This window comes from Ciconia boyciana, chromosome 8 (assembly GCF_034638445.1).
Source record: "Ciconia boyciana chromosome 8, ASM3463844v1, whole genome shotgun sequence".
NCBI classification, from domain to species: Eukaryota; Metazoa; Chordata; class Aves; order Ciconiiformes; family Ciconiidae; genus Ciconia; species Ciconia boyciana.
The window spans coordinates 28,525,025-28,537,311 of NC_132941.1; the positions used below are offsets into that span (position 1 = coordinate 28,525,025).

A 12,287-nucleotide genomic window follows, 5' to 3' on the forward strand; every position below is an offset into this window, starting at 1 on the left:
GTCGCCGCCCGGCCCGGCTCGGCCCGGCTCGGCCCGGCTCGGCTCGGCCCGGCCCGGCGCCATGGAGGGGATCGGGCGGGCTGCGCTGACCGAGGATGCCGTGCACTACCGCCTCTTCGCGGCGGCGGCGGCGGCGGGCGGCGAGGCGCTACTGCGCCGCTGCGCTGAGGGGATCGTGGTGCGCTTCGCGCCGCTCCTAGCCGCCTACATCTGGCAGCGGCAGCCCTTCCGCCTGTGCTACGTGCCGCCGCGGGGTAAGCCTCTTGGGACGGGGCTGTGAGGGGGAGCTCAGGCGGGCGGGAAGCAGGAGCGTGCGAGGGGGAGCCCGGCGGGGCGCTGAGCCGCCTCTTTTCTCTCTGTCCCCGGCCAGGCGAGACCCCGGCGCACATCGGCGGCACCACGCTGTTCGGCGATAACGTGGAGGACGAGTGGTTCATCGTCTACCTCGTCCGGGAGATCACCAGGGAGTTCCCGGGGCTGGCGGCCAGGTAACGGCCCCAGCCAACGCCGCGGGCCCCGCTGAGGTGCCCGGCGGTTGGGGCGAGGGTGCTAAGAGGCAGCGCCTTTCCCTGACAGGGGCTGACGGAAACTCGTGTCTTAATACTAAAAAAAAATGCAGACTTGCATTTAGAAGCGCACGTTACTGTGCTGTGCGAGACTTTCCTTAGTAAGAAACTGATTTCTCCTTGGCCAGGATCGACGACAACGATGGAGAGTTTCTCTTGATAGAAGCAGCTGATTTTCTCCCAGAGTGGCTGAATCCTGAGAATAGTGACAATAGGGTGAGTAAAACTTCTGTGCCAATTGGCAAGTGGCTCACAATGGCCTTTTACTTACCAGTTTGAGTTTTCTCTTGTGCCTCTATCTAGCCAAATGGTCTGACTGCCACAGAAAATCCAGAGTGCTATCTATGCCTCACTAGTGAAGAAACTTCTGGTCAGGGCTCAAGACTTGTTTTAATTAACACCATGTTTTTTTCAGCACAGTCTGTTTTCATTCTGGTTTTAATGAGCTTCTTTATGCTTGCTGTGGATGTTGAATGAGAGACTTGACCACTGGAAACCTCTGATACTCAATTCTGCTCTGCATGCTCTTGCAGAATGCTATGTAGAGCGAGTGTGTCCTGAGAAACTGCTCTAGGGATATCTGGAAATTGTTACAGATATCAATTGGTTTGTTGATGGAAGAAAGAAAGAGAACATTCTTATACTAACATGTTCTTATACAAATGGCAAAACGGTGGAAACTGTGGCAAAAATATGGAGACTGCCGACCTGCCTGCTGGGCTGTGAGTCTGTGTTGTCCAGCTAGATCTGGTTCTTGCACATAAATCATTCTTTAAGAGTTGTTCCGTAATGCAGAGCCGACTGAACTTTTTAAAACTTGCTACTTGTGGTGGCAAATGTGAAGGCAGTGAGGCTGTCGTGCTATTGATTGATCTGTAAAATCAGTAAGTTTGACCAGCTCTCAATTTTCTAGCCTATTAGAGTGCAGGGAAAGCTTGGATAACATGGGAACTATGGAATGTATTTGGCAGCATAATACAAACATACCATATTGCTCTCCTCAGAAGCACTCTTGGATCCACCTGAGCTTTCTAGCTCTGCTATAGCCACTTGGATTTTTTCTGCCATATTCTCGAGGGCTCAGGCATGAGGGTTTGCTGCCCTCAGACTGGGGAATGATCAAGACTGGAGTATTGCTGACTCTACAAGGTGACAGACTGGGTCTGGCACAGGTGAATTAATGAGTGGACTCCTTTACCCAGAGTCTGCAGCCAGATCACCTCTCTGTGGATGATTGCTAGTAGTTACGTCACTGAGTTTCTTGGCAATGGATTTAAATGGAAATACCTTATTTTTTCATTAGCAAAGATTTGTTGGGTTTTTTCCTACCACAAGACTCTTAAAAAGAAAAGGGGCAGGACACACCACAAAAATTAATTGCAAACATGTATCTGGACTATCAGCACTATATTTTTCTTCCATTTGAAGTAATAGACGGAGTGAGAGACTTGATAATATTACATTCAGTTCTTTTCTTAGGATCAGGAACCACCAGAGGTCATGCATAGCCCCTGAAATATTGCTTTTTAGTCCCTGTCCTATTCTTCAGCAGTTAGGTTATGCTGTCTGATTCTCCTGAAGCAAATTTCTAGTTGAAGAAAAACTTTTGGTATTACTGTTATTAACGAAACAAGATATATTTGACCAAAGTTGTTGCAGTTAAAATAGGGGAGGTTTATTTACTGGTTGGATAGTGATCTCTGGCATCTGTATTTACCTTATCTCCCATTAAAAAAAAAAAAAAAAAAAAAGCACCCAGCTGTTTCCTGTATTATTTTTCTATTTGTACTTCAGTATTTTCTGTGTTTAAACCAATACATTCATATATGAAATGAAATTTTGCATTGCTTAGTGTGTGACTGTTCTTATCCTGTCTAATGAGAACGTTACTGTCTGCCAGGTGTTCTTTTACAAAGGAGAACTGCACATAATTCCACTGTCAGAGACTCATGAGCAGGAATGTGACCAATCTGCTGCCACTCCAACAATCTCGCAGGCGTTAACACTGTTATCCACCCATTCGGAGGAGTTCCTGGCTGCAGAACCCATTAGAACAGCAGTGTATAAACGCATCAGTGGGTATGTGGGTGTTTTATTTTGGTCTTCTGCAACAGTAAGTTTTGATTCTGGGCTGTCTGGGGTACTTTCTTGTAGTCAGTCGTTTTCCTGTTAGATGTGATAAAGTTGCTTCCTTTTCAGAAACCACCAGCTAGAGGTTTTTCTGTAGCATCCTTCTAAAGAAGGGGCCCAATGTCCTATAGGCTGTACTGTGGTCTGGGGGCTCTGAAAGTGGTTTGCTGCTATGATGCCACACCTGACAATGACAAGAGTTACTCTGCCTTCACATCCTTCTTGTACTGAAAAATCTGAAAGTTCTGTGAGCCTTTAGGAGCCCTTTGCGGGGGGAGAAAGAGGATTGCAAACTAAAATGTAGAACCAGAGTGCTTTTCAGATTGTCAGCTTGTCACAGGTGTGTTCAGCACTGTACATTATTTTTTGCAAGGATTTGACAGCGCAAGCCAGATGACTTCTACAGTCAGTGCGGTGAAGGATACTGTATAGCTGGACATGTTAGTCAAGTTCACAGTGATTCATCTTGCCAATGTGGGGATTAAATTTTTATTAGCCATGTATATTTATAATTTTTATATATTATATATTTTTATATATCATATATTTTATATATAATATATAACATATATTTATTATATATTAAACATATATATATAAACAGACATTCCAGAGGTTAGATTAGCCGAGTTTTAACTTTGGTTTAGAATAACCTTCTGGCACTTGGACCATAATATAGATTAATATTAAAGTGAAAATGGGAATAATAATTAAAAAGGAGTGGTTTGGGCTTGCAATACACTTAATACACTATATTGCTATTGTATGATACAGGTATCCTGAGAAGATTCAGGCCTCGTTTCACCGAGCCCACTGCTACCTTCCGGCGGGCATTGTGGCAGTGCTGAGACAGCGCCCTTCGTTGGTGGCTGCAGCAGTCCAGGCCTTTTACCTGCGAGATCCTGTAGATTTACGAGCGTGTCGGTCTTTTCAAACTTTCCCTCCAGATGAGCGTGTGATGACTGTAGTAAGTGATCCTTCTAATGCAACTTGTCACTTTGTTAGGTTCTGTAACTGACGGAGGTTCTGTGGTCAAGTGATATAAATATGTGGATTTAATTTTTAAAATTGCGTGTTTTCTGATTTACTTTTTTCTTTTGAGGCTAGATATGAATTTCCAGTTCATTATGTTAATAGCTTTTCTGCCTTCAGATCCACATGGCTAGACTTTCAGACGGCTAATCATGAGATAAGTGTTTCTGAAATCAGAGGTTACTGCTAATAGTTCCTCTGCTGAAATGCTTGCGAAGTCAATTGATCTAGTTCTGTGACCAGAGCAGTTTGACAGCACTGCCAGCCAACATAAGGAGTTGCTGCTCACTACCCCTAGCTGTTCATTCCAAGGCTGTTCACCTTCTCAGCTGTGCTTACACAGCTCTGTGAAAGCTATTTTATGAAGTGTTTCATGAGCATTGTCCAAGCAGCAGTGTATCTGATAAGTTTGCATTACAGAGTTATACCCCTAGACTCCTGAAAATAAGCTTCGGAGTCAAATTTTAGACTTCTAGACTGTTTTTGAAATCTCAGCTTTGGTTTCGTTAACTGAAAAGAGCCCTTACACTTTTCAAAATATACCTTGTTGGCATCAATACTGAGGGGTTTTTTTAATGTATTTAGATTGAATGAAGTTCATGTTTATTTAGAGATGTCAACTTGGAATATACTTTGTAAGATCTGAAAAGCAACGTATCTTAGGCAAATGTATCTAAGATGTTTTTTGAATACAATCTCAGGTACCGTCTGTAGTATGGTGTTTTAAAACAGAATTTGGAGGAGACTGGTGGAAAGTTGATGCCTGTACACAGCACAGTCACACTGCAATGAGTGTTTTTCTTTTGCTTTGGCTTTTTCAGGTTACTTTCACAAAATGTTTATATGCACAACTGGTGCAGCAGAAGTTTGTTCCGGATAGACGCAGTGGATACACATTGCCCCTCCCATCTCACCCTCAATACAAAGCCTATGAACTGGGCATGAAACTGGTAATTATTTTTTATGCATTTTGTACTTAGTCTTTAGTTTGCTTGTTTACACATGTCCAAGAAATGACTCTTTGCTTGTAAGTTGCCTGCTTTTACAGAAAAATGTGAGCAAATTTGCAGTTACCAGTTTTCTAGAAGTACAGTATCATGGGAGTTTTCTTCTACAGAATAGAGCACTCTCGTACTTCCATAGATTATAAATACAGGTAAAGTCTTCATGCTTATGTGAGGAGTAGCTTGTGCACTGTAGATCTGTCTTCTAGGTTGCTTTGCCCATGTAGAGAAACTTTGCAAAGTCAAAATGATCAATTATTGCTGCAGAAAGACAGATTCCAACTTCCAAAGCAAGATACTGCTACCTGTCATACAGTTGGATTTGGCACCTACTTCTCAAATGGCAGCATCAGGAGCTCAATGATAGTCAGTTCTTTATGCAGTCATTTAAAGGTGCACTTAAATTTGTCACATCTTGAGAACCTCTTGTTGTTGCATCTCTTATACAGGCTCATGGCTTTGAAATTTTGTGCTCCAAGTGCAGTAAAGTATCTCCTGATTCCAAGAGAAATGTGTTAAGTGGTCCCCTGTGGGGGAGGTTCCTCAGCAGCCTGAAGGAAAAAAATTATTTCAAGGTGCAGTAGTGTGTGTGTGTGTGTGTGTGTATGTGTGTCTTTTAAACATTCCAGGAAAAACATGTTTTAGCTCTTGAACTTGTGTAAGTAGTTACAGCAGGGCAAGAAATCTAATGCTTCTGTCTGTGGAAAATTAATGAATGTCTTTAAGGGAGATATGTGCAGTTTGTTCCCCTTTGAAATGAATTAATTTCTTTTGGAAATTAAGAAGGAAAAAGCAGGATTTGGGGATGAATTCATTCATCTAAAGAAAGGGGAAATACACTTGAATAAAGGAAACCACAATATGGATGTGTGTCAGTATAAATGTTTTCACTGTTTTACATTTCATTTGCATGCCTCTCTAATTAAATATTCTTAAAGATCTATACTTAACACCCATGGACCCATTTGGGCCCATGTAAGTGTAGTTTTTGTTTGTGTGGGTTTTGTGACTTTTGTTTTTTGGGTGTGTTTTGTTTGTTTGGTTTTTTTTAAAGATGCTTTCGACTAGTTATTTGAAGTTTATAAATTGGACATAAATTGACTACTTATTTGAAGTTTATAAAATTGGACAGCTTTATCAGAATGCTTAGGTTAATATCTTTTAAACATAGGAAAAGGGGAATAGTCTTACAGTACTGCAGTGCCACTTCTGTGGATAATTCCCAAACACCAATAAATTCATTCACAATTCCTGTACAGTTGTAACCTGGGCATAGTAAATTCACTCTGTTGTGGGAATCATAGTATTGTCTTTGATTGTTTTTAGTGTACACCATATGATATTGCAGCATATGACTTCAATTCATATTTGACTGTGAAAACACCTTATGCCTATTTCCTATATTCTGTTCCAAGTATACATGGCAAAGCAGTATTACTTGTTCTGATTTTCTCAGCACTAAATTTCTGTGTGACAAATAGTCATCGTTATGAAGACTGACTGTGAAAAGGAAGGGGAGGGAGAATCGTTTAGATTCATACTTGTGACTTGCATTAAATAGGGAGAAATGGAAGGATCTGCTAAGTACTTGGAACTGTTGCATATGGCAGAAGATTACTTCCAGCAATCTGTTACCAAGCCAGAAAGGTAAGAGCTACTTGAAATTCATAAGTTAATCATACACAGTACCTACAAGTACTTTAACTTACCTTTTTTAATACTTGTTACGAAAAACCTGAACGCTTTTCTCCATTGTACGCTTAACACAGGTGCTGTGGTTAGGACATAGGGGTATTAATTCCTCTAGAATACTCTCTACTAGTAGAAATTACTGCTTGAGTAACTATTTATCTTGGTTTTGTAAAATGCTAAGCTATTCCAAGGGGGTTAAGAGGTGACTGAAAAGCATCATTTGTTTGGTTGGCTATAGAAAGTGTTTAAAAGTTTCATTGAAAAGCAATCCCAGTGAATAATAAATACAGAGTAATCTGTCTCCTTTACTCAAGACAGGCAGCTGGCTGTAGATTCCTCCAAAAGATCAATCCAAAAAACAAATCATTACAAAAATATCTGAGGGTTTGGCAGCTCATAATATCTTGAATGTTAGTTGCTTGAATTTCCAGTCTGTGCTGTTTGGGATCTGGCAATCCTAATGTTTACCAAGACAAAATAAATATAAAGAACAAGGGAAACATGAGATATGGGCTTTGGAGCTATCAACAAGGAATTACAGTAATTGACTGTGTCTTGCTTTGGCTAATACTACCTGTGTAGTATTCTGGTACTTCCCCCAAATTCACTAATCTTTTTGACGTATTTGCATGGAAGGAATAATGAGGAATTTGAGTGAAAGCCTGCATGTAGAGTGTGTGATGCCATTGGCATTGTAGTGCTAGTAAAAATCCATTTCAGTAAATTGAATTTTTTTCTTCTAGCTCTGTTGAAGTGAGCCCAGGTGATGAAATCTTGACATTGCTACAGACAACAACCATTGATTTGAAGGAATTTGAGAGAGAAGCAGCTTGTCTTCCTCCAGAGGATGGTGAGCAGGATGAGGGGGTGGACTATTCCTATCACAAATGATTATTTGTGGGAGGAGAGGGTGAACGTTCACAACACTGTACCAGTCTCTGTATCTACTTAGGTTGTCTCCTATTCTGTGACTGCTAGAGGTGTTATTCATGGGCCATCGTTTAAGATTGAGGCAACCAGTTCATTTGTATAAGCCACAAAGCTTGGGGCTGTGAATTGGCAAGATATGCAATCCAGTTTCTGGTTTGATACCACTAGATCAAGTAACACCATGCACACTTACACCAGATCAAGTACTTCATGTCAACTGCCTACCAGACAGAAAGTATTGAAACATTTTATAATAATAAACCAATTCCAATACTGGCAATACAAAGTTAATTACTATCTAGTCTGCTCTGATGGCCAACGTAATACCAGCATAAACTTTATATAATAGGTTTTTTTCACTCATTTGACAGAAATGTAGTTGTTGCCAGTGTGCAATACAGATCACAGCTGTATTTCTGGATGGTGCAGTAGCACACAAATCCAACATTCAGTGTTAATGATCATAGTCGAAGGTTGGATTGGCTCTCCATTTATTGTGTAAGCCTTTTCTTCACAGAATAAAAGAATTGTTCAGGTTGGAAAAGCCCTTTAAAATAATCGACTCCAACCGTTAACCTAGCACTGTCAAGTCCACCACTAAACCATGTCCCTAGGCACCACATCTACATGTCTTTTAAAGGATTATCTGTGACTAGAACAATATCTGCTAGCTTGAAGCTGCATATAAAGCAGAGTTTTAAAGTAGTAAAATGAAATCTGAACTCTCTTCTTCTCAGCCTCTCACTGCCTCATACCCTGTGTTATCCAGTATCAGAATGACAACAGTACAAAAGTAAGCTACAGAATGCTAGCAGTAGTCTCAACTGTCTGAACTGGGACTTGTGGTGTAACAGACTTGTGCAGAGTAACAAGTATCTCCTGTATTCTTTCAGATGACAGTTGGCTGGAGATAACACCAGATGATCTAGATCAGATGCTGAAGGAGGCAAGAAATGAGTCCCTTCCTTCCTCAAATGAGGAAGAGCAGAAATATGACTTGGAAGCAGTTGCTGAAAGTATGAAGGCTTTTGTATCCAAAGTCTCAACGCATGAAGGAGCAGAAATGCCATGGTAGTAGTATTTTTAAGTTCGGTGTCTGGTGTGGAATGTGTTTCCATTCTGCTGCAGCCCTTTGGTTGATTCTGTAATGCAGAGAATCAAAGTTTGAAAGTGTTCTGCTTAGCAGAGGCCTGAAACAAACCCATGTTAGTAGTGAACGTGTAGTTGCTTTTAAACCAGCTCGGTGACCACTCTGACACTGGTGCAGGTAAAAATGCTGGAAGTTGGGCTATTTTCCAGCACTCTTACTTAGTTTGGTTTTGTGGGCTTTAAAATTTTTTTAACTCTTCTAAGTTGAAGGCTTACTGTTGTTCGTTACCATAGTTCTTAACACTGTTATTAAAATGTACATCTCAAGTTCATTTGTGCTGAAATTTTTCTACCATGGAGGACTAACTATTCATACTGCTAAGATGCTTCTGATGAGGCTGTGCAGAAATAAAAATGAAACTTTAAGTTGAAGGAATCTGTCTCTGTGAATTAAGGTTGTTGATTTTTGTGGTACAGCTGTATTTAGATTTCCTGTAGATTAATATTTTGGATATACTGGGTCTGTTTTTGCATTACTGAAGCACATATTGTACACCTAGAAGCAGGAGAAAAGAATCGCTGTGGATCCCTCTCATTGTTCCCAACAGTGGAAGAAAAGTGCTAACTGAAGATACTTAACAATTTAGACAACAGCAGAATGCCACTAGATTAATTGTTGGCGTTAAACTGTATGTGTGAATGTTGTGTGGACAGACCTTTGATTTTAAAAAACAAAGAGTTAGGTAGTAGCATGTTGTCCAGGTTCTTTTTAATAGCTATAATATTGAGAAAATAATGCTGTGTAAGCTGTATCAAGCATATAAGGGTCTACTCAATTTATGCTCTTAATTGTTTGATCCTTTTTAATTAGTGTTAGTGTCAATGTCTGAGTTATAATGTAGGTTTTTTCAGTTATCTAAAAAACCAAAAAAAACAAATGACAAAAAAAAGGCAAACCGCTGGGCCTTATGAGAGAGAATGCAGCCTTTAGTGTTCTTTCTAGTCAGGAGACCTCAGAGTTTCTCAGCTTTTAAATCTTTGTCTAAGGTATAGCACCACCGCTTTGTTCCAGAAGGATTCAGGCATGCATATTTTGGTTGCTTTCAGTACAATTTTTGTTTGACCATGACAAACAATTAAAGTTGTTTGGTTTTCTTTTCTCCTTCATGCCAGGAGTTCTTCCACTTGCTGTCTCATTTCTAATTCATACAGACCTCAGACTTTTAAGTGCTTCCAAGACCATCAGTTCAAATGTCCCAACTTTAATCTGGGCTTGAGAGAAATCAATATGCCATCCAGTTTATGCCTTTGTCAGGTTTATACAAGCATAAAAACTTTATTTAAAAATATCTTTATATTTCAGGTCATCTGATGAATCCCATGTTACCTTTGATGTAGATTCTTTTACAAAAGCGTTAGACAGAATTTTAGGTGAGAGTGCTTCTTTGTTTCTTCTGTCAGAATATCTCATTGTTATTTGGCTTCCTTGGGTTTCCTGATCACCCATGGGCACTGCGCTGATTTGTTTGCTATCTGTACTGTCACAAAATAATACATAGGGGCAGATTCAGAAGAGCTGGATTCTGATGATCTGGATGAAGAGGAGGAGTTTGACTTCTCAGATGAGGATGATGAAGACTTAGATGCTGAAAATCAAAGGCAAGACCAGAAGGCATCACCTAATGAGCTTATAGGCAGTCTCAAGTCATATATGAATGAGATGGACCGTGAACTGGCACATACCAATGTTGGTAAAAGTTTCACCACCCAAAAGAAAGGGGTAAGTATGCCTTGAATTCTAGTTTGTAGCATAATAGTTTTGAGAGCTTTACTAGGAAAGAGGAAATATGCTAAAATTGGTCATTCTGAGTAACGTCATGAAAAACTTCTGTCTTCTGATCATGTGCTAACTAATTATTAAAAAATAAAAAATCCCATGTGCAAGCAAAATGTGCTGCAGTTGCACCATGGTACATTTTGGGGGGGGGGGACGACGACACGGACACCAAACACAAAACCAAAACAACAACAAAAAATTTCGCTAAGCTTTAACTCACACATTGTTTCTCAGACTTAGTTTCATTTCCCTGTTTTACCCTGGTTTAGTAGTAAGGCAAGCAGCTGCATCTTGAGTTCCTGTAGTAGATTACTCTCATAGGAAACTGATCCAGGACTCGGTAACCCTCTCTGTCCTTCTCTTGGAACTTAATCTGTATAATGGAAAGTGATGATTTTTAACTGGCATGAGCATTTGGTGACTAAATTCCTGTCTGTCAAGACAGTGTGGGATGTACTGAACTTTGTTGGCTGCAGAACTGTTTCCTTGTTTCTTTTGTCTTGGGGTTTGTCTTTTTTTTTTTTTTTAAACATTTATACAATTGCATAAAACTTTTTCTTTATGCTTACTACAGGCAAGTTCTGTTAATGCAATTACGTCTCAAAGTGCTGGCCCTGATTCTGGAGCTGAAGATACTGAGTTGACACCAGTTGATGTGGATATGAACCTAGTAGCTAACCTGCTTGAATCCTATAGTGCTCAGTCCGGACTGGCAGGACCCACCTCTAACATTTTACAGAGCATGGGAGTGTATTTACCTGAAAATGCAGATCATATTGGCTCTAATAAGGGAGGAACAGAATAAAAGACTCTTAATTCAGAAGACATGGCTTTTTGAGAAATTAAGCACAGAATGACTAGCAGTATTTGGAAGAAGAGACACAAGGTTTGATTTTAAAGCATTTTATGCATTAGTTATGTGTGGCTTTAAAGATGCAAAGTGAATTTACCTGCAAAAGCCATCTGTTTGGATACTATCTTGGATAGAAATTGGATTTTTCCAGTGCTAACATGTTTTCAGAAAACTGAAAAGTGATGTTGTGACTTGAATGAAACTTTTATTATAAAACCTGTCTTCAATTTTTCAAATTAACAATCCAATTTGCCATATTTCTAAAATGTCCTTTTACCTATTACTAGGTGGTTTCAATATCTGAAAAGCAGTTCATGTTCTGAAAATGCTCCTGCCTTCAGGGGGAGATGGATGAATACCATATTATAGGAACAGTGTTCTCTTGGGGATTTGGGAACACTGGTTAAATGTTCAGCAGGCACTTAATTGCTTTTCCAAAAGTACAGTGCTTCATTGTAAGAACTGATAATTACTGTAAGAATCTGTTCTTTACTAACCAGGAGGATTTGAAGAGTAGTTGGATTGAATATGTAAATATTGGCTATAAGTATTTCTTGAATTTATTTAAATAAAAGCAGAAATACAACTTGATTACTGGAGATGGTTTGTTGGTTTGGTTTTTTTTTTTTTCTTTGAAGGTATGCATAACTTCCTCAGTGCAGTATCGGAAGTTCTTGGAGTTAAAGCATTTTCATAATTGGGCATTTTTTAAATTCTGTTATTGCTGAATGTTGGTATCATGCCAGCAGTAGCTGTGTATGAGCCCAGTCTGAACAGTCCAGTTTTGTTTTTCAGTGAAAATGTAGCTAGAAGCATGTTGCTTTCACACGGAATGAAAAATCTATCTAGATATGAAGACTTAGTTTTAACAAGATAAATCTGAAATAAAATATGTAGAAACTTGTGATTTACAGTCAGCAAGAACACAGTCCTGCCAGATCTGAATTGGTTTCTACAAATCTTTTCTTTATTTTTTTCTTCCAGACAACAATTAATCAAGTGTCTTAACTGGTAGAAGAGAAGCTTGTTGGTTGAGGTTTTGGTTTTTCGGTTTGTTTTTTGTTTTTGTTTTTTTAAACATATTCAGAAGAATAGTATTCAATGATACAAAAGCCTGATTGATCCTGAAGGCATACCTAATTGCTTTTAAGGGA

At 39.7% G+C, this 12,287-nt stretch overlaps 1 protein-coding gene across 1 annotated transcript; it reads left to right on the forward strand.

Moving 5' to 3' along the window:
* Positions 1 to 15: 15 nt before the first annotated feature.
* Positions 16 to 11,732, forward strand: ECD (ecdysoneless cell cycle regulator). The gene is made up of 13 exons (XM_072869462.1): positions 16 to 254; positions 371 to 488; positions 695 to 782; positions 2,467 to 2,645; positions 3,471 to 3,663; positions 4,550 to 4,678; positions 5,182 to 5,307; positions 6,294 to 6,379; positions 7,168 to 7,274; positions 8,248 to 8,425; positions 9,807 to 9,874; positions 10,003 to 10,223; positions 10,855 to 11,732. The coding sequence occupies exons 1-13, from the start codon at positions 62 to 64 to the stop codon at positions 11,083 to 11,085; spliced, it is 1,917 nt and encodes a 638-aa protein (XP_072725563.1). The 5' UTR covers positions 16 to 61; the 3' UTR covers positions 11,086 to 11,732.
* Positions 11,733 to 12,287: the final 555 nt, after the last annotated feature.